The sequence below is a fragment of the Mucor velutinosus genome, assembly GCF_035048745.1.
Source record: "Mucor velutinosus strain NIH1002 chromosome Unknown tig00001563, whole genome shotgun sequence".
NCBI lineage: Eukaryota > Fungi > Mucoromycota > Mucoromycetes > Mucorales > Mucoraceae > Mucor > Mucor velutinosus.
Genome location: NW_027041904.1, coordinates 2,767,712 through 2,791,878, shown reverse-complemented (window position 1 = coordinate 2,791,878; position 24,167 = coordinate 2,767,712). Strand labels below are relative to the sequence as shown.

The 24,167-nt window shown below is 41.7% G+C and overlaps 6 protein-coding genes across 6 annotated transcripts; 5 read left to right on the top strand and 1 right to left on the bottom strand.

Moving 5' to 3' along the window:
- Positions 1-278: 278 nt before the first annotated feature.
- Positions 279-749, top strand: EHD3_4 (3-hydroxyisobutyryl-CoA hydrolase; the record flags this gene model as incomplete). The annotated part of the gene is made up of 1 exon (XM_064828755.1): positions 279-749. The coding sequence occupies one exon, from the start codon at positions 279-281 to the stop codon at positions 747-749; it is 471 nt and encodes a 156-aa protein (XP_064685957.1).
- A 5,824-nt stretch (positions 750-6,573) lies between these two features.
- On the top strand, positions 6,574-12,596 carry ATC70_009522 (uncharacterized protein; the record flags this gene model as incomplete). Its single annotated transcript, XM_064828754.1, has 6 exons — positions 6,574-6,764; positions 6,824-6,961; positions 7,018-7,630; positions 7,693-11,659; positions 11,714-12,381; positions 12,462-12,596. 6 exons carry the CDS (start codon positions 6,574-6,576, stop codon positions 12,594-12,596), a joined length of 5,712 nt encoding a protein of 1,903 aa, XP_064685956.1.
- Positions 12,597-12,764: 168 nt separating this feature from the next.
- ATC70_009521 (uncharacterized protein) lies at positions 12,765-13,849 on the top strand (the record flags this gene model as incomplete). The annotated part of the gene is made up of 2 exons (XM_064828753.1): positions 12,765-12,893; positions 12,968-13,849. The coding sequence occupies 2 exons, from the start codon at positions 12,765-12,767 to the stop codon at positions 13,847-13,849; spliced, it is 1,011 nt and encodes a 336-aa protein (XP_064685955.1).
- A 428-nt stretch (positions 13,850-14,277) lies between these two features.
- On the top strand, positions 14,278-15,895 carry EHD3_3 (3-hydroxyisobutyryl-CoA hydrolase; the record flags this gene model as incomplete). The annotated part of the gene is made up of 9 exons (XM_064828752.1): positions 14,278-14,490; positions 14,552-14,650; positions 14,723-14,932; positions 14,994-15,110; positions 15,171-15,249; positions 15,303-15,430; positions 15,483-15,670; positions 15,727-15,789; positions 15,850-15,895. The coding sequence occupies 9 exons, from the start codon at positions 14,278-14,280 to the stop codon at positions 15,893-15,895; spliced, it is 1,143 nt and encodes a 380-aa protein (XP_064685954.1).
- Positions 15,896-18,001: 2,106 nt separating this feature from the next.
- Positions 18,002-21,448, bottom strand: ATC70_009519 (uncharacterized protein; the record flags this gene model as incomplete). Its single annotated transcript, XM_064828751.1, has 7 exons — positions 18,002-18,450; positions 18,503-19,046; positions 19,098-19,830; positions 19,890-19,956; positions 20,005-20,440; positions 20,497-21,350; positions 21,403-21,448. The coding sequence occupies 7 exons, from the start codon at positions 21,446-21,448 to the stop codon at positions 18,002-18,004; spliced, it is 3,129 nt and encodes a 1,042-aa protein (XP_064685953.1).
- A 544-nt stretch (positions 21,449-21,992) lies between these two features.
- CDC42 (Rho GTPase) lies at positions 21,993-23,770 on the top strand (the record flags this gene model as incomplete). Its single annotated transcript, XM_064828750.1, has 8 exons — positions 21,993-22,117; positions 22,168-22,307; positions 22,367-22,688; positions 22,742-22,827; positions 22,881-22,945; positions 23,004-23,114; positions 23,167-23,268; positions 23,324-23,770. 8 exons carry the CDS (start codon positions 21,993-21,995, stop codon positions 23,768-23,770), a joined length of 1,398 nt encoding a protein of 465 aa, XP_064685952.1.
- Positions 23,771-24,167: the final 397 nt, after the last annotated feature.

Below are 24,167 nucleotides of genomic sequence, written 5' to 3'. Positions count from 1 at the left end.
AGAGACTTCAGTTTACTTTACACCTGTCAGTTTGATAATAAAATATACCTTTATCAAGTTGACATTACTGTTTTTTTATTCTTTTTTTTCCGTGAATTTTAGTCTATCAAGCCTCAAATTCCACAAACAGACTCATTGACAAACGATACCGTTTTGTACAAGATGTTCTTATCCCGGCTATTTCTAAGCGTATTGTGGATACACAAAATGCTGATCATGCTAACTTTGCGAAGAAACATAAGGTCATTGCCGAACCCTATCCTATTGGTAGTAAAGTTATGATTAAAAATGTTCATCGTCAAAATAAGTTAGATGAACGGTATGAAGGACCTTATTTGATTTATAGTATAACCGATAAAGGTTCCTATGTGCTGGCTGACAAGACGGGTGCACTCCTTAGTCGAGATGTGCCTACCCATCATATCAAGTACCAAGTCGCTGCGAATCCTCAGCCAATCACAATTGATGAATTCTCTGCAGAGCATTACGAAATTCAAGCTGTGATTGATCATAGAGGATCTCCTGGTAACTATGAGTATAAGGTAAAATGGAAAGGGTTCGATGATTCTAGTGAAGATACTTGGGAGCCTGTGAAAAACTTTGATTCGGCCAAACACATTGAGCTGTATTGGGCTCGAAGAGAAGGTGCAAAGGCTGCTGGTAAACGTAGGTTAGCTCCTCAAACAGTTAACTGGCGAACTACTACTACTCGCGAAATTGGTCAGAGTGGTAGATCAAACAGGTCTTAAATGGCTACTAGCATGATGGGATCAAGTCTTTTCCTTACATTTTTGTCCTATGAAAGGTTTTTACACAAGGTTTTTACTGACTGATCTCGGATGCAGTGTCATTTGGTAATTATTTATTGGAAAGTGCTTTATGTGCTATATTGTCATGATGTTTTGTAATCTGGGATTACGAAATGTCCACAAGAAGTACCTGAATCTGGGGGGGCAATGTTGTGCCAGAAGGGCTACAACTGTCTATAAAGATTAAGGTATTCTTGATGGGTAGATATGTCTGTGTTGTGCAACAACATGGACAAGCTATAATAAGTGAAGTGCATCTCAGCTATCTAAATACTGAGGTTCACCAGATGTGATAAGCGTTGTACAAGATAAATTGCTACTTTGGCATTCAGAACTTAGTATAAATAGAATAACTCTTGTCTTCATCAATAAATCTTTAGTTTTTGTGTCTGATCTTATTCAAATAAGTCTTTTCTTGTTTTTATAATATTGAACATTTTTTATAAGCTACAAATAATAATCCTTTTATTCTTTGTGCTTAACAGTTTCCATTTGATTACGGTTTTATTATTACAAAAGACAAAATAATGTTAAATGGCAGATCAACAGAAAATCAACTAATTGTAGACCGTTTCTCTTTCAGTCCTTTAGCCAATCAAATCGCTCGAAAACTCCGCTGACCTAAAAAAAAATTGCGAGGGTTTCCCCCCGTTTTGATGTGAGGCAAAATTTTAAGCTCCGCTATATAGCAATATAGCTGCTACTATCATCAAATTTCCCTCAGGTGCTAGAGCATGCCTTACTTACACCACCTAGCTTTAAGTTCAGGCGTTGAGACCCTCAATCATCACTAAAGTAAGTAGTGATAACCAAGTGGAGGCAGCCTATCCATCTCCTAGTCTCGGACAAAGTCTTGTTGAGCTTCAGCGATAGGCACATCAACTACAACGTAATAAAGAGGTATGCTTCGAAAGAAACATAATAAAAGAAAAAAGGAAAAGAAGAAAAGAACATACTACTATAGGAGTATAGTAGCATGTAGATAAAAAAGGAACACTCACACAAAAAAGTGAGTCAAAAGAAAAGCATAACAACAAATACAACATCAAAGAATGTTCAGAACAGCTTGCTGTTGTTGCAACAAAAATGCATGCATGAGCAACGTGCATGGTGGTAATAGTCGGATGTCAAGCAACACAAACACGCACAATTGCATGAGCAACATCAGTATTATAAGTGTGCAATACAACATAGTGGCTAATGTTGTTTCATGTGAAGCTACAGAGGCAACACAAACAACAACCCACGGCCATATAACGACGTAGTATTACAACGGCAATACAGATATATAGCATTACATCATGCTTGTTGTTCGTACATACGAAGCAACAACATCGCAAGCATCCGTTGAGCTGATCATATCACAGCCAACGAAAGAAAAAGAAATCGTAACAAAGCAAACATCATGAATGCATTATCACGAGAAAAAAAAGCAATAATAAAAACGTCCAGAGAAGTTTTATATCATTGCGACCAAAAGAAAAAAACTTACTTACCACTTGCCACAGCCACGGATAGACCAGCATAGAATAGACAACTACCAGAGATAGACCAGACAACAAACATACAACCGAGACAGCAGACCAAGAAGAAAGACCAGACTAGCAGCAACAACACCAGCAACAACACCAGAAGCAACAGAGACAGCAAACCAAGAAAGACCAGACTAGCAACAGCAACATCAGCAGCAACATCAGCATCATAGAAAAACCAAAGAACGAACGGCACCAGAGACTAGACAAAGATTAAAGAAGCAACCACCAGAGATAGAGACCAACGAAGCAACCACCAGACATAATAAACCAAAGAAGCAAATAGCAGAAATAGCAGAGAAGTAATGGCAGCAGCACCGACGTCAAACAGGCAGAAAATTATCGAAACCTAATAAACAAATTCGATTAGTACTGATTTTACGTCTTCTAGTGCTCGTTATCGAATAGTACCTACTATATTCCACTTTAAAGAAGCAGTATTAATCACTTTTAACAGTGCAAGGCCGTGTTATCAGAAGCTAGAGTGTTATTTTTAATCAAAAGATGGTTTGATACTAAACGCAATTTGCAAAAAAAATAAAAAACGAGGGTATGGAAAAATGAGAGGGCGCCTTAACCGACGTCACGCCCAGTAAATTTGGCCTCAGCCTTCTGCTGTGGCAGCCGTAACTGCTGCACTTTAATTTGAAATTGTGCAGTGGGTATTTTCGTGTTCAAATTCGACTTGATTTCACATTCTTTAAACGTTTTTGCTAAATTTGGCTATGAAAATTTTCCTTGTTATACTTTACTTTCTAATGTATCTATAAAGAGTCAATGAAGGCGCATCGAATGATGCTGGTTACATTCAGCTTTCAGACCGAAAATAATGAGCAATTTGCAAAAGTATGAAAACAGGTTTTCTGTAAATATGTCAAAATTTAGCTTATGAAAGCTCCAGAGAAACAATTTCTGATGTTTCATTTTATCTTTACGATTAATTTGATCTAATATGTATCATAGGAAAAATCTTCATTTTTGTGATGAAAAACGCGATCGTTTAATTTTTAAGAATCTTCCCTTGCTAATACTCATGTGAAAATGACGATTTTTAGTAAATTTGCAATGACCCAAAAAAATTGAGATAAAGCACCGGTAAGAGAAGCGTGGCCAAGAGAAGGCATGTGGTGCTATTCCAAGCGCTCAAAACGCTTTGTAGCATGAGTTATTCGCGCTTCAAAATGGCTAGATTTAGACAGAATTTGGCCTGAAAATAAGGCGTAGTATTTTGTGCTGACAAAGAAGTGAGTAGATTACAGTTCTGTCTAATATCCCTGATGTTCTGCATTGTACAGAGTTCAATCTCTAAGTTATAGACACTTTTATTCTAATCCTGACCATCAGATCTTTCAGATCTTTCTTTTTGAGTTGCTCGATTACAGTGGTTCTAAAACTTGAGCGTCAGCGATGCAGTGAAATCAGGTTTAAATAGATTTCACAAAAAAAAATAAAGCAATAACAAAAATACAATAGAAATCAACTGTATTTTATTTTGTGTATAAAATGAACTGAAGACCCTGGAATTGAGTAAAAAAAAAAGAAGATTATTTATACCTTTGCAACTAGCTTGTAGACTTAGTGATGATAGAGAGCAGTAGGTGCTGCTATTGCGATATCTGGCAAAAGTTGTTGATGTTTGATTTAAAGTGGTAATCAATGCAAGAGCACTGGCCATAAGGGTCAATCTGAGTAACCTTGATGGGCTTGGATGAGCTATTGTCATAGCATGATTTAATGTAGCCTTGACAGTTTAAGGCGTGCTGTTTGTTATTGAATTGTGGAACCCTTTATCTGGGATATTGTGCAACTATGGCAGCAGGGCATAGTTGTCATATTTGAATATGCTTGTTATTGATTTGATTTTATTTCGATAAAGATACCATAACCTATTGATGTATCATTTCTAAACCGGATCTCCAAATGCGTAGAAACAATCAGTTCAGGCACCGACCACATCAAATCATAAACTTTGACATGAAACAGGATTCAGTTACGATCCATATCATGGCATGTTCAGGACAATAGATTGGATCTATTATCCTATCACCCAAATCAACCCATCTAATACCTTATCCTCGCATCAAATCCCTCAATTCGAATAGTATATAAACCCTGTTATTTCCAATGTAATAAACAATATTCTTTACCTGATTAATTTCATACTCTTTTTTATAAATAATTTATTTCTGATAAATCAGTCTGTTTGTGAAAACTGCAATGGCACTTCTCACTCAGCACCAAATTGATTGTCATGTCAATAATGAAGTATTTCCTGATGGTAGGTATATGAAGATAATCTGCCTAGCATCTTGGTGACTTTAAGATCTAATCAGTTTTCACGAAAGATCAAAAGTCGACAACCAGAGGCGAGGATGGTGTCGTTGCAAAAAAATCTTGTACTGCTACCAGATCATTCATTACTCAGAATCCGAAACAAATTTCGGTTGATTTCAGCGATAGCCACATCCACACAACGAAAGTAAGTAATTTAGAAAAGTCGTGAAGTATTTGCATCCCATCAGAAACACTCCATCTTGCATTCTGTGGAAAGCATTAATCAGGAGAATGGAATAACAAGTGACGGAAATGACAAAACTCCAAGTGATGCAGACAATATTTGCTTAAATGATCAAGAGAATATCCATCATTCTGCACCATTATCTTGATTGCCCTTAAGTACTCATTCCCCAAAAAAAGACGAAACGTTACTGTCAAGCGTATATTCAAGGCAGTTTCGATAACCAATGCGGAGGACGCAATGATGACCACGAAGCTAGGCATGTGGACGCTTGTCGGTTGAGAGAAAGGTTCTGACAAGGTTCCAGGGTTCCAGAAATTTAATGCAATTGGGTCATTATTTTGACTAACCCAAGGGCAACAGGCACCAGACTTGCATCACTTATCAATTAGATGATGCGAATGAATCTGTTAAACTTGCCAACATTATAATGAAGAACCCTCAGACAAGTCGCTCCCAAACAATGCTCCAACTGTACATGCAATGACAGTTTCAAAGCAAGTTTAATAAACTATCGACATATTTACTCTGCAGATTCTGATTATCAATTGCTTCACAATTGAAAATTCAGCCAGCTTTCATTTGGACACAATAAAAAAAAAAAAAAAAAAAAAGACAGAAACGACAATATGTCATCCGAAAAGAAAACCTAGTTTCTTTTTCGCATGATTGCAGCATAATTCATGAAAAAAAGCTGCAATGCAACATTGAGAAAGGAGCAAGTATACTTAGATTGCCCAAAAATCAGCTACATCGAGAGCCCATATCTACACATTTAGTTGACTTTGCTAAACGTGTGCCTATTCTCTAAGCGAACAACAAAAAAACATGCACATGCAACAAGAAGTCTACAACTAACGGCAAACCTAAAACATTCAGTCATATCTAGTGCCATGTTAGCTATATTCCTCTTTTCATAAGCTATCACTTTTCGTTCATAACGTAATATCGATCAATCTCCTATGTAGCAAATTCTACATTATTGTATATCTATATTCCTCTTGTATCAAAGATAATCCTATTATTGTAATGAAAGTACAGGCTTTGCTTAGATGACTAACCATGATTTTGAATTACACGAAATCAGATGCTAGCTTAATTGAGAATTAACAATTGCATTGTCTTGCTCATGCGAAGGCATCTTTACTGTCTCAATTGACAGACGCTTGATGATACAGCAGCCATGAAAGGTTCAGATTGCATAGTCAGCACTAATCAAGGACCGTCATTAGGTAATCACAAAAGCTAATTATTGAGCCCAATATGATGATCTTGCTTGAGGATGGGCCTTGAGCTGTTTGGTTAAATGTTAATGATACAAGTACACATTTAATTACCAAAGGATCCGTGCGCAGCTCACATAAAACGATGATTTGAGACAAGTGTCATTGTCGTGTAATAAACAAAAAGCACATTTTGCTATGGCTCGTATATCACACATCAATCAAACTATGTATAAACTCTGTGTACCTGACCCGATTCACAATGCGCCGCATGAATCTCTCTTTTCGCAACCAACAGCGATAAAGAACAACTGCTGATTCTCTGGTCTAGCGGGTGGACGCGTCATTTAGAGACTCCTTTTTGGACGCTTGATTGACTATAAAAGTTGTGCAGAAATTTAGACTTTTTTTTTTTTTTTTTTTTTTTTTTTTTTTTTTTTACATTTCATCCTTCCCTTTATAAATTAGAAACATCTCGTATTGACGGCATCATGGTACCCTTATCTGTGATTCAAGATGACGAAGAACATGCCATGCATTATGCTCAAAGTCTGCCCTACGTCGATAAGCTAGAGCATGAAGCGCAAGATTGGCTCAATGATATACGCAGTAATCTTGTCATTAGCATTCAAGCAAAGGATTACACCGGCGGAGCCGTTGCCTGGACGAAACGCTTAGCCAAGTAGGTATTCAAAAGTCTTTATCTTATATGATAGCTTACCAACAGCGCTGTTATATTAGCTATTTGGACATGAAACATGCAATTTCCCGGGAAACAAGAGCTCATTTAGCGAAGATTTACTACGAAATGCTTGTCATGCCAGGCATGAATTATGCTCTGCTTGAATTGTGGTCAAACACTTGTGTGCGATTAATCAAGTAAGTGAAAAGAAGTGGCGACGGCAGCTTTTGCAGTGTCTTATTCGTATTTATAGACATAAAAAGAGACTGGACCCTGATGATTTGACACTCGAGTGGCGACCTCTATACGAGCTGATCCGCAGATCATTGTTTCCCAAGAAACGCAATGCATTTCTGATGGCCATGCATCCAGTGCTCCGAGCCGTGGGTTACATGCAACGATTCTTTCCAGCCAATGCCACCAAGGAGATATTGGAGGAATTTCTGCCTCACTTTACAACGCACTCACCTTCAGACGCTATTCTGACAGAAGGATATCTTGTCTACTTTTTGCCAGTCGACTATAAACCTCAACGAACAGTACAAGCACAAGACTACCTACCAACAATCTATTCATTATGGTCCATGTACACAAATTCAAACGCATTTGATCCGCAACTACTATGTCTGGTTTCCAAAATCGCAAAGCACCAGATCGAGCATGGAGACAATGAAATTGGCGTGTTTTCAAAGCAGCAGGTCAAGAGTGTGTTTACATATGCTTTGAGGGCGTTTAATCTGCCAGTGGGTAGTCGCAGTGATGGCAGCAGTTCAGCAGGAGGAGCGACCACTGGATATGGAAGTGCTGGATCGAGAAATGACAAGAAGCTTGGTAGCGCTGTCTATCTTTGCAAGAGAGGGCCTACTGTGAGTATACAAGCATTGAAACAGGTTATTAAGCTGGATACTGACACAAAAGGCACATGTAGGAAAAATTCTCGCAACTAGCTCGTTTCATGGTGTATACCATCATGCCTGATCAAGAGAATAAGGACACCAGTTACGCTTTGTCCTTGTTATCTGATTTTATCCAGGCGACAGAGCTTTATTTTCATCCCTCCAATCATGGCATGTGGTCTTGGTGGTTGACATTTTTCCTGCGTTACCTAACAAGCACCTTCCTGAGTCGCTGGAAAGAGGAGCAAAAGGAAGACTGCACCACACCGCCACACCGTCGATTGACGCCTAGCATACGCAGAGAATTCGTGCTGACATTGAGATCAGTATTGTATATCAGTATGTTTGGTAAAGACCATGCCGTTGTGACACTGAGTCAGGGCAGCATAAAGAATCTCGCTTGGCTGGAGCCTGCCATCATCTTTCCTGGATTGCTGGAGCGTATCTACCCCTCTCTGGAGACACTGACTGAAACACATCGTACAAACAGTGCCATCAACATCCTCAAAGACATTGCATCGCCCTTGATCTCTCGTGAAAACTACCCAGCGGGTGGAAAGCATTTATTGCCTCTGCTACACTTGTCCATCCCAGGCATTGACATGAACGATCCCAGCAAGACACTCGGCTCGTTCTTCTTTATCTCTATTGCACTCATGTCTGTCCCCATCATTGATATGTCACAGCAACAAGATGGCTACTATCCCACTGAAGAATTCATCGATGATCCGCATGCTGAGCTATCTCGAGAGACAGAGGACTACCTTGTCAAAGCGACTACGGGAGAATTTGAGGAATGGCTTGCTAAATTCATGCGCCGAGTATTCACCATTTTCGAAAACTTGCCTCAAGAGAACCGCAAGATGCAGGGCCGTAGCAGCAGCAACCCAACTATCGAGACTGCCATCACCCAGACCCTCTTGCACGCTTGTGATACCATCTTTGGTCAATTATCTGACGATTTGTATGATTTGGTTTTGCGCATGATGGTGGAATTCATCTCGGATCGTGTCTTGCCAAATGCTGTTCGTGTGGTGGGCCTCTTGTGTGAGGCCATCGCGAAAGCAAACCCCCAAAAGGCAGCCAAAGCCTTTATTCCCCTCTGTATCGCCAACATTCAGGTTGAGCTGGAACATGGTGCTGCTTCTACAGTGACTCATGCTGCCTCCTCCAATTTGATTCAGTCCGATTCCACCTTTCACTGGTACCAAAACATCCTATTCTCTGTGATCCGCTTTTTAGGCCCCGAGCTGCTGCCCTACAAGCAAGATGTTGTCTCTGTCGCTCATGCCATGATCCAGCAGTGCCGTAGTCGTCGTGGTATCATGTGGACCGGCAAGCTGCTGCGAAATGTACTCTCTACTTTGCTTAATGTCTATCCAAAGGACTACAGAAGCGTAGTGCCTTCTCTATGGAATGATAAAGAATACATGCTTAAGCACGCACATCAGCTGTGGGGCCAGCCTGGTGATCCTGCCAACCTAGAGATCGACTGGCATGTTCCATCTGAGGCTGAAAAGAACTTTGCCCTGGAATTTCTAGCTGAATTCTTGGCTCCCGCAATGCAGCGACTGGAAGAACTCATTCAACAAAACCCTGCCAACAATCATCAAGTCAGTAACGAATTCTGTCGCAATTTAGCAGTGGTCAGAAACTGTCTGATGGGAAGCTCTGCCATGGTGGGTGATGACGGCGTTTCTAGCAGCTTGGATCAGAAAGATGCCATGGTGGTGGATGAAGACGACGACGATGATGAGAGTATAGAACGTATGCCAGAACAGCATTTGGAAGTAGGCTATGCCTTCAACGATGCTGCTGATCCTCGTACAGAACAAGCCCGCACTATCCGTCGCTCGATGGGAGAGCTCATTCACAAGTTGTCTGATTTCTTTCGCTCTCACCGTGAAGATGATGTGGAAAGTGTCAAGATATGGATTAAGATTGCGCGCGCCTTTCTCAGTGAACGAGGTGTTGAGAAATCAGTGTTTGACAACAAGAAGCAAAACTACAGCCTTGGAAAGGACATTAGCAAGACGCCTCACTGTGGCAAAAAGTATGCTCGTAACTTGCTGGTGCGTCGTGCCTACAATCATCATTTGCTGCGTCTGCGCCAGAACAATCAATCACGTCTTCGCACACCTCTGCATGATGCCATCTTGTGTGATTTGCTTGAACTGTCCCTGGGTTCCTATGCAGAGATTCGAAAGCTGAGTCAGAGTGCCTTGTCTGCTACATCTCGCTCGTTCCGCGGCTCCAAGAAGCTGTTTATTCCTGTCTTACTGGACGCCTTAAAGCCCAATGTGCCATCAGATCGCATGAAGGGCGCCTTGTATTTGTTCTCTCACAAGTCCATTTTGCATCCCTGCTTGAGAGACTGGTCGTACATTCCCACCTTTATCAAGGCCATTTGTAGTGCACAGCATCAAGACAAACTGACTATCCAGGAGCTGCTGAGAGACATCCACGACCGATACATCAAATCCTTTAACTCTTTCATATTCAAGACCCTGACGCCTGATTCCATGGCCAACTACGTCAAGCCCTTGTCACCATCCACGACAGAGGATCCCAACTTTAGCAAAAGGGTATCGCTAGTTGAGCAGCGCGTCAACGCCAGGTTGGAAAAGAACACTGCGGCCTGCCGTGAAGTGATGGACTTTCTACTTGACTTTATTCAAGATCCTCAGGTGCACTGGCGATTCTCCACCATGTCAGCTGATTTCATCAAGATGTTGCTCAAGTGTGAAGTGAGTGCCTCCCGTCGTCTTGCTGAATTTGCCAATAGAGCTACTGTGTCTGAGCTACCGGACATGCGTGATGTAGGTCTGCGTGCGACTACCGTGTTGCTGCTGTACATCAAGCAACGTACCTTTGCTGCTGGCAATGAAGAGCTGCTCATCACTGGCAAGACCAGGAACCCTCTAAAGGTAGACATGCAAGTGCAAGACCCCGAAGACTTTGGCATGGGACGACGCTTATTGGATGCTACGTATCAGGGCTTGACACCCGAAAATGCGCAAGAAAGCGTGCTGATTGATAACATGGCGCTTGGTTGGTATGTCTGGCCTTCTCACTACACTGGCTACAAGGTCAACACCAATGACTTTTTGTTTGATACGGTGGCTGCTGAGTGTCAAGAAGCCTACGACGAGTTCCAAAAGACGTTCAGCACGTCTGATTACTGGCGCAAGATGTGTGCTTACCTGTCTGAGGAAATCAACCCCAAAGAGGATGTCGATCGCTTCGAATCCATTCATGCTTCGCTCTTTAAAAGCATCTTCCAGACGTTTGGTGATGTGCCCTTGACGTGTGCCAAAGAGCACATTGAAAAGCTCTGCTATGCGGTTGACCAAAAGAATGCTCAACGTGCTGCTTCGGAGATGCTGGCTGGTCTGATTCGCGGTACCAAGCACTGGAGTCTTGCTAAAATGGCCCAACTGTGGCAGTGGCTGACACCTCTTCTCAGCAAGGTCTTTAGTTCCATCACACCTGATTCACTGACTTACTGGGAGTCTTTTGTGCATTATGTGACCAACCGTCGTGATCCTCGCAGAATCCAGCCCTTGATTGATCTCTTGCTGGAGGCTGAACTGGATCCTACCTCTGATGCTGCTTTCAACGAGTCTAGAAAGCTCTTGCTTGTGCGCCAAGTGGGAGTCTCTTTGCAATGGCGTTTTGAGCCTCTGATTCATCGTATTCTGCCTACGTATCTGAACAATATACAGCATCCTTACAAGCAGGTGCGTGAAGTCATTGGCGTGAATATCAATCAACTGCTGCAGCTGGAATGGATTCCTTCTTTCCCGTCGGTCCAGAGACTCTTGACTGCCAATGCAATGACAGATGGTGTTGGTAACGTGCCTACAACTTTGACAGAACGGCAACAACAGAGAATCAATATCTTGAACAGCAGTCTGGATGCTTGGCTGGCTGAGATGCAACAGAACAGCGCTTCCGTTTTAAGTGGATCCAGTGATTACGCACATGCTAGCAAGACAGGTAACAGTATGCAATATTATCGTGAGTGGTTCTTTTCTAATACGTAACCAACAGTGCTCTGCTGGCTCCATGAAGCCATGAACTACTGGAATGTGTCTGGAACATTACCATATATAGTACCCATGCTACCCAAGATCTTTGCCATGCAAGAAATCAACGACGACCAAGATCTGCAAGCCATGGCGACACGAGTACTCAATCTAACTGCTCAAGTCAACTATCCTGCTTCCATGCTGCCTACGCTGATTGATGAGTTCCTCGAGATCCTGACTACATCCACCAACTGGCACATTCGCATCAGAGCGTTGCCTGTGTTGCAAATCTTCTTTTTCAAGCATTTGTTTGTCATGACCAGTGCTCAACTGTTGCGCATCATGCAAGTGGTGGGACAGTTGCTCTTGGATACGCAAATCGAAGTACGACAGCTGGCCTCGGTGACATTGGGCGGTTTAGTGCGCTGCTCTCAAAGAGACGCTATTCAGGAGCTGCTGACAGAGTTCACTGCCAGGATCCAGGTCAAGATTCCAAAGCGTAAGCGAGACAAGGTGACGGGAAGAAATGTAGAGCCCGAGGGATTTGCAGAGGCCGTTCTGCACAAGCATGCTGGTGTGCTTGGTATCTCGTCATTGATCAATGCGTTCCCTTACGAGGTGCCTGAATGGATGCCTGTCACTTTGTGTCAGTTGGCTGATTGTATCTCTGATCCAGCGGCTGAGATTCAGGTAAGTAATGGAAAAAAAAAAACACCATGGAGGACTCGAGAGGATAATGGATTAACCCCCCTTGTTTTTGATTATAACAGGCAACCATCCGAAAGACATTTTCAGACTTTAGAAGAACACATTCAGACACATGGCACGAGGATATGCTCAAGTTCAACGAAGATCAGTTGTCAGTGCTCAATGACATGTTGATCTCACCAAGCTATTATGCTTAGATTCACAAATGTTAAGAGAACTAGTGCCTTTTTCCGTGAAACGGTTTCTGTTGAACATGTTTCATATTAATTTTCGTAAATACTAATAAAAATACAAAAATCCTTACTAATAATGCCTTTCTCTTATTTTCTTCTGTTGCCTTGAATATCACTCGCTATAAAAGCAGGATGCCCATGGACGACCGTTATGTGCCGAGTGGTTGGCTACATAAATCCGCTCGATTCAGCCTACTACATCCACTGAAAATGAGATACTTTGTGCTGCTCGATAAAGAGTTGCGATACTACAAGCATCCTGTAACAGCATCTTTCCATTACGCTCATTTGAATGTCTGCAAGCCAAACTAACGCACTGCTTATCCAAAATGTAGGACGACACTCACGCAGCAGGTGCCATTCAACTCAGGGACTTCCAGGACATTGAAGAGCACAACACATCATATTTGTTTGGCTTTAAACTGGTGTCAGAGACCAACAAAGGGCATTGGATACCCATATTGTACGCCGAAACTAAGGAAGAACAGCAGTTGTGGATGAAACGAATCAAGACAATTCTCAACAGACTGTCAAACTGCTCTCATTGCTGTTCAGCGCACTTTTGCTCCTTGGATTCGCATCACTATAATGACAGAGACAGTGGCACACACGGCCATCATGCTTTACTCAGTGTGCTAGATAGATGGCTCAACAAGCTGGATTTATATGATGGGTCTGATGATGATTCAGACTATTTTACAAGGCGATCCAACACTAGCAGCTCTCCAAATCATAGTCGTTCCAATAGCAATGGGGCTGGACACTCATCGTCCTCCACATCCAAGCACAGATCAAACGAATCTATCCGCACAATAGAGTACAATGGCAGTCTATATTCTGAACCTGCGACCATGACTTCTAGTAGCCATGCATCCACTCTTAGCAGTGGCTATCATAATAATAAGCGCCAGAAGTCGGCACCCATCACATATCATCCCACGGGCCATCATGATCAACGACGCCAAAATTCTTCAGCTGCCAGCCTTAGCAGCAATAATACACATCAAAGCTCTGCACTACCATCTAAAGCTACTCATATTTCTCAAATTACACCCTCTCATCAAATAACAAAACTACTCTCCATAGAATCTGAGAGACTGAAATACGTAGAGACGACATTGCAATACTTTCAACATCCTCATATACATCGTTCAACAAGTATGAAATTTCGTTCCGAACTTGAAATTTCCCTGTCTCCTCCTCCACCTAGAAGATGATGCCTGTATAGAGGCGCGTCTCTCCTATCAGACCATATCATCTCCCTTTGATAAAAGACATAGTAGCAAGAGGCATGCTATGTAATAGATGATAGCATGTTCTGAAATGTACATATAGACAGCTCAAAAGCAGGCATTTTGAGTAATAAAAGAGCTCTACTAGATAAGCATTTGTCAGAGAGAGAGAGAGAGAGACTTAAGAGGAAGCTCAGCTCGAGCTATAGTCCATTCTACCAAGATATCCATCAATGACACAGCTGGAGGTATTCACATCAACATCATCATATACAAACTCCTACATATTTTTCCTTTTAGCACAAAGCTCGCCTCACCCTTTTTAAGATTTTCTTTTTTTCCCTAGCTCATTGTTTAGCCTTTTCTTCCTCTTTTCATATACTTTTCCTCTTTTGAAACAAACAAACAAACAGATGCCTTTATTTTCCAAGAAAATCGTGCCAACTGACATCACGACAAACATCGAGAAAGCCACGAACCCCTCAGTGACAGAGCTGGATTGGTCGCTTGTATTTCAAATCTGTGATTCTATAAATTCATCAGAATTAGGTGCCAAAGAAGCCAGAAAACTCCTTCAAAAAAAGATGATCTCGAATGATCCCAAGACTCAGGTGCTCGCTTTGGAGGTGCGTTTTGCTGATATGACATAGTACCCGCAATTACTGATACATGGTCGCATAAATCTAGATATTAAATTCTCTGTCTGAAAACTGTCCTGCAAAGTTTCAACCACAGTTGGCTGCTAAATCGTTCGGTGAAGAGCTTCATACTTTGGCTTCATCCAAGGTAAGTTGGATAGTGGCCGAGTGGAACAATTGGCAAGAGCGAGAATGATAAATCTCTAGTGGGATTTGATAGAATACGGACGATAGAGTACATGGTAAACTTGCACAATGCTTGCAAACGTGGGTTAGTCAAACTGGTGGAGATCCACAGTACGGAGCTGTGAGAAGGGCTCATGACATTATGATGAACGGCGCTGCATTATCAGGTACCAATAACAGTAGAAGACAGGTGCATGGACAATCTAGGAGCACACATGCCAGCACGCCAAGAGAACCTCCCAAGGTCAGAACTTTCCATCATGACACAAAGATACCGAAATGGCTAATACGTACTTTTACGACAGCCTGCAGATGTGAAGGGTGATATTGAGCTTGCCAAGAACAGTGCTCAACTATTTTCTCAAACCTTGTCCTTCACTGACCCCACACAAGAGGACATCTCCAAAAACGCATTGATCCAAGTAAGTGCAATGGCTGCAATGGGTATAAGGGACTGTAGTGTTGACAGGTAAATTGCTTAGGAATTCTACAACAACTGTAGAAACGCACAGCAAATATTAGCTTCTCATTTGGAAACATGCGAAGACTCTGAAATTATCTGTAAAGTATTTCTTCAAAGATAAAAGGGTTACACTACTCATCTAATCATTTAGCCGCCCTGATTAATGCCAACAATGAATTATTGAGCTGTTTCAAGTCGTATGATGAAATGTTGGAGCAAGCCACTGTCAATCAAGCCACTGTCAACTCACAAACACTTCATGATCGTACCTCTCGCAATGTAAGTTGGTTGGACATGGACACGGAACACGTAGCTCATGTACCAACGTTAGGACGAGCAGCTTAGACAGCAGCAACAGCAACTAATCGATGAAGACTTGATTCCATCTTCTTCGTCCTCTCAACCTCATCCTCAACCTCAAGCGCAATCTCAACAATACGCTCCCCCTTCTCCTCCTCCTACTGCGAATGCCAACACGGCCAATTCACACAATCCCTATCAAATCTGCAACACTTTAAGGTAAGATGTGCAGTAACACGATATGTATTACCGTAAGCTTATCATGGTTACTCTAGTGATGATCCTTTTGATCCATTTGCTGATACAAACCAGGCTTCCGATGCCTCGAATAATGCAGGGTAAGACGGCTATTCAGTATAGACAACATGAAAACTCATTGCCTATCGCATTTTGCTTAGAAACACCTTGCCTCCACCTTTGATTCCTCAAAAGATGCACCAATAAGCTTAAATAATACAATAATACTTTTACCATGAAATATAATAGGATGCTGTCAAAATACCTATATGTAGTAATCCACCATAGTGGTGGATAAGTAAAACGTTGTCATCTTTGAAATGATATCATGCCATGTGTAACTGCTTGCATTAGACACGGCGGTGTGAATATTATATGAATTCGTAAGGTAGCCTCTATTATATACTATACTCCACAACTATGGAAAAGATGCTCAAGAATCTATTGTTCGCATTCACAGGCATGCTCATGAAATCCTGAGTAACAAAGAATAACAAGCCTGAATCATATGAACGAGGATGTTCACATTCGACTCAACCCTCAGATGAGTTTGGAACTACTTGCCGGTGAAGATAAGCGCACTCAGAATCTGTCAACTGTCAATGAGATTGCAGCCATTATCCCCAATAATTATTTTGATACAAGTTTTAAACATATCCTCACCCCATATCAAAATGGCTCTTCATCAGCCAGTTGTAATAGTTTCTTTTAAAAGGAAATGCAGACTGCCTATATGCCATGTTGAAATGCTGCAAATCATGATTAGAAAGTTGCGATTTCATATATTTTGGTGATAAGCCAGGCTGAATAGCGTTGTAAGATATTAAAATACCCTGCTAAAAAAAAACTATTCATCAGGATTAGCGATAGTCCTTTCAAATTCATGGTTCCCATCATCACTATCATGATCAATAGGCATTTTGGTCAGCCAGCAAAGCCAAAATCAATTAAAGCTCAGAACAATTCTATTACTCAAGATTGGACATATTTCGCCTTTTTTCGACTTCTTTAATCTGTTTTGACAGATTCGACTATATAAAACGTGATGATCAGCCCGTAATTCCTAACACATTCTTGGAGCACTTCTCAAGGCGCTTCGAATGGTGCCAAGTAAAATAGATGTTTTGAATGGAATTATTGAGTAATTTCAGAAAATATGAAATCAGGTTTTTGGCCAAAATGTCGAGATTTTACATACGAAGGCCTTACAAAGGTGGTTTCAGGGGTTGCTTTGGGCTTAGAGAAGCATTTTAATCTAATATATACCAGAGTAAAAATCTTCATTTTCAAGGTGAAAAACGCGATCGTTTGAAATCCGATGAAAACCATGAGGGGTACCTCATGCTTTTGGGTCGATTTTTGGCCATGTTTTTTGGGTCCCCAAAAAGCTGAGCAGAAGTGCCCAAAAATTACTGCTACTCGAGTACAATAGTTTAGCATCATTACAGCGGCCCAGAAAGGCCTACCTGGCAAGGTATTAAGGCTTGAAAGCTGCCAAATTGGGTTGTGTTTCGTACATTTGCTTGTTATGGTATACTTTGCTATACAATGCGAACATGTATGCCATCTCTGGCGATTATGAAAGCTGGTAAACAATTACCAGGGTTGTAAAATGCGTCAATAAAAGATAATGTATACGCAGAGCAAGAAGTTTTTAAGCGGCAGCAGCAAATGCTAAATCACTCAACTCACATTCACGTTGAAGGGACTTTTAACCAAAGTATTTCATGTATTTGAATTAACAATCCAAGATTTACACGTATAGTATCATTTACAGGAATACATATCAGGTCGTTTACGTACCAACCCAATGATTTGATCATATTTGACCTTTATCTGTTAGGATACTCGCATGCCAATGGCGTTGAATTTTGAGTTTATCGCGTTTTTATGTGTCATTTAGGTGAAGAAAACCAAAATTGCACAACATTCGCCTCCTTAGCAATTTTTAATCAGGCTTGTGTAGTCTAGCAAGGCCAGCAACATTTCTCTGTTGCTTGTAATGATCAAGTAAAGAAAGCAGATCAATGTACCGCATATTTGAGCAAAAACTGGATTGTATTCTGCTAGCATTGGCTTCAGCCGAACAGGTATTTTTTTTTTTAAAAAAAAAAAAACTCAACCGTATAGAATAGATGAATGTATATAGATCTATTTGCAATGAAAGGCAAGACGTGTCATTTGGATGGTAATTTGAACTTTTTGAATACACCAGCCCAGTGAGATTTAGCCTTTTTTGAAGAATCTAAATATGCTTTTCTGATTGTATTAATCATCAGAATGCTTGATTAACCATGCTTACATATGCTGAACTTACTCTGATTTACTTCCATTGACTTTTTCCAACGCCTTGTTAAAGCTTTTTTGTGGTATGAGTTTGGATGACAAGCTCTTTTTCGGGGTTGGGCCATATGCCTTTTGGTGCGTTGGTGGTAATGGCAATGGTTGCTTTTGCTGTTGTTGTTGTTGTTGTTGTTGTTGTTGTGGTGGTGGTGGTGGTAGTGGTAGTGGCGGTAGCTCTTGCTTCCCTGGTGTTTTGATGATGGAGCGTAAGGGTATTTTATTTGTCGTTTTCTCATCCAGGACAACTTGCAGTTTAACCTCTGTTTGGCCAAGATACAGTCTAATGATGATGGGCACCGCATCGCCAGCTTGTAAGGATGGTATATTGGGCATGTCAATGTTTCTTTTGAGCACTTGATCTAGACGAGGATCCAAAGTAGAATCAATCCTTAGATAAGCATCGCTGAAACTGAACACGGCTACATACGCAAATGTTAGTAATTGTATGTCGCAGTGAATAGCACGACTTACTTATAAAAGTGTTATGAGGATAGGTCACATAGTACTTCTTTTCAATGTATTCGTGGTTCTTCATGAAATGATTTGCTCTGAAGAGAGTGTCAAGCTTGTACTTTGCAAATGTGGGTTCGGACGATGGGTCCATTAAGTCGGAAGCGTCTGCCAGTGGAGTCATCACCTGTATACCATATGATTTTCGCACGATTCTCTTTGTAATGTAGCTTGTATCCTTTGCTAATTCCACAGCGCCTCTGACAACAGACTGATCATACTGCACTGGTGCCTGTACTTGTATATTTTTGTCATGAAAGGTGTCTTGAATCTTGTTGCGAAGGTATTCAGATTGGCCTAAACCACCAGTCAGAACAATCATATCAAGCTTCTTCTCAACCTTCTGCATAGCCTTGTATTGATTCTCAATCAGTGAGAGAATTTGATCTACAATGGGGTCGAATATCTTGGTAGACATGTCAGTTGCTGGGATGACTATTTTATCGCCCTTTTTATTTGGCACATCAATGATGGTGTCTTGCTGGTTCTTGTAAGTGTAGTTCTCCTATAACTAAATGTCAGCACTGCCAATATAGCCTGTTACTCTGAGCCTTACCTTGATGTTCAAGATGAAGTGTAGGACCATCTGCTCCCGCTCGTAGTTACTCACATTGTAATCTTGGTCATAGCACTCCTTTTGTATGTATTTTCTGAAAGCATCATCCAAGAAGGAAGATCCACATAGACTGCCAGTACCTGCTGTTATTTCTTCAATGTAATATTTGCTGCTCTGATCCTTTCTAGAGTGCTCATAAGTAGCCATATCCACAGTGCCTCCTCCAGCATCACAAATCAAGGTTCGCACTATTGTCTTTTCTGGGTTCATTTCGAAATATGTGTTGAAGAAGTCAGTTTTGGGGTCGTTGGCGTAAAAGATGGCAGCTGCCTCGGGTTCATTCACAAGCAGCAATCTGCTAGGAGGGTCTTCTTTGGAGACGATACCAGCACAAGTAACAGTATCACGCATCACTTGCTTCATCTTGTCGCTCCATATGGTAGGCACTGTAAAGCAGTATCTGTATCTCTTGGGTGTATCTGGAAACAGCGATTCCATTGTCTCTTTAATTTTGCCGTTCAGTGCTCGCAAATAGTTGGATATTGCATCGATCACGAGCTGTTCATTTTCATCATCCTTACTGACTTCATCGAGGAAGAGCTTGAACCTCGACATGAGTTTGCCTGATTCTCCAGATTTGTAATAATCATCAAATGCCTCTTTTCCCCAGTATTTCTGTTGGCTTAAACTTTCATCGTACAGAGATAATGTTGGAAGCTGCATGGTCGCTTTACTATTATAAACGTCGGTTAAGCCGGTTGCAACACAATGATAGCACTGCTGCATACTCACTCAAACTCAACCTGCTCGCTGCTGCCGTATTTACTATAGTACCATTTTGAAAAGCTAGTGCCAAAGTCTAGAGCCATGTCAATAGATACTCTCCAAGTAAAAGTGATGTACCTACCAATACCAATAATATGCGTATAGTCATCTTCCTCTTTATTGTGCATTGTATCGTCCTCAGCTAAACGGCTAGTCTCAGTCTCGATGCAGATGGGTGCGTTCCTTGGGACCCCGAGCTTTTTATTCAATCCATAATACACAGCACCGTGCGCAGCCGAGAGGTCATCATTTGACACAACAATGACATTGTTTGTTATTGCATCCAATCTCTGTTTCACGTATTCTAGCGTTGAGAGGGTTCCGCACAGGAAAACGTAATCAGTTGCGTGTGTCTTTTGCTCTTCAGCGACATGCTTGCAAATGCCGTCTACAATTGGGTCATACACCTTGTGCTTGAGGTCCTTCATGTCCAGTGCGAGATAAGGTGCTGGCTTCTTTGAAATGGCAGGCGATAAAAGTATGTTTACTTTTCTGTCAGCTTGAAGATCCAAAGAAAACTATCAATACAACAGTTGGAAAACGTGGTCTGTTTGGGTTCACATCAGTCGAATACCTTTAATTTCTCTTTAAAGTACTTGAGTGCCGTCTTCTTCATGGCAGCCTCCTTGTCTTCCGTGTAGGTGGGATGTTGCCTGATGATATCCAACACATAGTCCTCAAACAGCTCATTCAATCGGTCACTGCACAAGTAATCGCTCGTCAAATCATGCTCTAGTTGTTCAATATCCGCATTTCTACCAGTGCTCACAACACGCATTATTTTCAGTTTGAGGTACTTTGAATCAGCATCGCAAATCATGAACTTGGTATCTAACCGCAGACTGTGCTTTTTAAGAAAATGCTTTGCCATTGCTGTGTAGGTGTTGATGAACAGCACTTTCTCGTCAATGTCCTGGTCGATGTAGATACCTGCCAGTTTGACTGCTTTGATGAGGTTTAGCTTGTATCTAGGCTGCTCAGGGTGTTGCAGTGTAAAGCAGTATCTGATGCGCTGGATGCCCTTCTCGCCATGCTGTTCAGCGATCTTTCTGATGACATGCTGATGAAACAGATTCAAGTAGTCAGCAGCAGGGTTTCGGTTGCTCTCGTCAGGCTCTAAGTCTTTGATGTGGAGGATGAACGGCAAGTGCTTGATTCGAATGGAGGTTGAAGTCTCAGGCACATTTCCAAAGCCTACAATCTGACTGTCGATATCAATGGAGCTCTGCTGTTTTGTCAAAGTGTAGGCAATAACGGAGGGAATGACGCTGGTGTCGCTATCATGGCAGTTGGTGGTTCCTGAATACACAATGACTGAGGGTATCTTTTCATCCAAAATGGAGGCTCTTGGCCAGTTCTTTACTGAATACACAGTCTCTGGATCTCTGACTGAAGCATAGCAGCAGCTGGAATACGTCGTCCCAAAATCTAGTAGACAGTGTCAGCACAATTGCTTCATCTTGAGCGTAAGACGAGTTACCTATACTAACAACAAACTCGTATTCGTCCTTGAGAGAGGGATTCATGTTGCAAATAAAGAATTGGAAAAAAAAAATTAAGAAGCAGGAGCATGCAGCGTTTTAATATTGGACAGGCTTAGTTGGTTGTGTTCGTACAATGTGTCACCTGAGCACAGTATCTCTTTAGCACGCTGTAACAATATTTTTATTGTCTATGCTATTGCCCTATGTTCATCTCGAGACTATGCGTCATGGGCGGTACCCTAAGTTCTATCATGAGTTAGATTCTATTGCCTCTGGCACAATGCAAACCTCCTTTTTCTTGTTGTGAAAACAAAGCGATACTATTAAGGTAACATATTTTTGTGCGTCTCATTGAAAAAGAGCAGTTTGTATTCATCTATCCTGAACACGATAAGCACACGAAAACAGCAGCATTGTGCTTCTAGCGAGCATCTTGTGTGATAGCATGTAGCAGAGAAGCCATATGCCATTTCGGTCTCAGTCTTGCATTGCCCGACGAGAGGAAAAAAATTGGGATGTAATAGGCTCCATGTTAAACGACTGTTCTTTTCTCTTCATTTACCTTACACTAACACACCGAAGAGACATGGCTACCAAGCAATTATTGAGACGGTTGGCAAGTAGAAGCTACTCGACTTCAAGCAGCAGCAACAACAAGGCCATATTCTTGACTGAAAAACAATTGCAATCACTCGCCTTGGATCAAGAGAGGTAAGCTATTCATTGTATACCATAAGTGTAGACCTCTAAACAGAAGATAGTGAGTTGGTTGCCAAGGAAATTAGCGTCGCATCTGAACATCATGTAAGAAGCTCTGAAGAGGCTGACTTTGGCCGTAAGAGAATTGGATGTGTAGAGCTTCCAAAGCCGTTGATTCATGGCATTACAGAGCTTGTTGAAGGTAACTGCCTAGCGACTTTGAGTGAATATGTCTATTGACAGGTTGTTTTGTTCTTCTAGGACAAGACAAGCGATTGGTCAGAACGGATGCGCTTCGGTTGTACGATGCATTGCGATCAACAGCTAGAATACCCAAAGAGTCAAACGAGGATTTTGATGGCTCGAGAAAAGCCAAAAAACTGAGAAATTCATCAGCAAAAACGCTGGTTGAGCCACACAAGCTGTCGTACGGCCCTAGAGAGTCAGTAGCCTACGCAGCAGGTGTGCTACCCTCTACATTCGCAGCAATCACCAATGTCATGCATGAAATAGCAGGGAGAATTGCTGATTTCAAGCCTCGATCCATGCTGGATTTTGGCACTGGACCAGGTACTGCCATATGGTAAGTGGAGTAGTAGGTTTATAAAGTGCAGTTGTTCTGATTAGACGCTACAGGGCTACAAGAAAGGTGTTCAAGCTAGAGACATGTGTGGGCGTCGATTTGTCAGAGGACATGCTGCGGGTTGCCGAACTATTAGAGGGTAGGATGTCGAAAATTTCGTAGAGAACAAGCGACTGACGAGAGGTTGTATAGAATCAGTAAAATCCAAGGACGATGCTGCGATAGAATTCAAGAGATATTTAGGCTTTGATCCAAAGGTCACTTTGCATATGGCACATTGAAGTTTGGACATGATATTGACAGGATGGTTTTTAGGCACCAAAGACTGATTTGGTGGTCAGCGCATTTACATTGGGTGACATTGCATCCACTGCACTCCAAAAGTCCACAATAGAGCAATTATGGGAGCAGACAGGCGATGTATTGGTAAGTTTGTGCAAGCATTCGAAATTAACGTGTGATTTAACCGCACCGTTAGGTTTTGATTGATAGAGGAACACCCATTGGTTTCTCCAATATCGCCAGAGCCAGACAATGGATTTTAGACTTGGAGGGAGCTAATGCCCACGTAGTAGCGCCTGTAAGTAACACTATGAAAAACAAGCCAAACCATGTCTTATTCACTCTAATAACAGTGCCCTCATGATCGTCCCTGTCCACTGCTGTTCTCACCACAAGCCAAGCCAGATGATCTATGGTGCCATTTCTCACAAAGAGTGCAACGTCCAACCTTTTTAATGAAGACCAAACACTCAAAATTCAACACGGAAGATTCCAAATACAGTTATGTGGTACTGCGTAGAAAGAGTCGGCCCACAGCAGCTGGATCTACCATGGAAGACAAGGCCTACGCATGGCCCAGATTGATACAGCCTGCGCTCAAAAAGAATGGACATGTGGTGATGGATGTGTGCTCAAAAGAAGGAGAGATACAACGCATGGTGATTCCCAAATCGCAGGGCAAAGTACCTTACCGTGATGCCAGGAAGGCCATGTGGGGTGACTTATTCCCTCATCCATCAAAGAACAAGGTGATAACTCGAGTGTCGCAAGGCATTCTAGACAAGGAGGCATTGGAGTGATTTGCCCGCGCGTAGATTGTAATGGTGATATACACACATACATAGACTAGGCATTACCGTTACAGACTCTTTTGCAGCAATATCAATATACAGATCGAAAAGTTTTATTTAAGTAATAGGCATGGTGCCATTGATAGGATGTGCGTGTGGTGTTTGTCTTGTTTTGGGGCACAGCAGACAGTAGTAAAAAAAAGCTACTCCTTATTATTTGCATGCAGTTTGGGCATAGCAAAATGCCCCTCTTGTGGATATTGATTGTTCAACGAAGTATAATGCGATATGAGCTTCTAGATCACCCGCACTTTATGATGCATTGTATGACACTATGTTTTCAACCATTTTATACTTGGCGTATTGATACAAATCAGCAGGTCTAGCAATGAGAATAGCCGTAGTA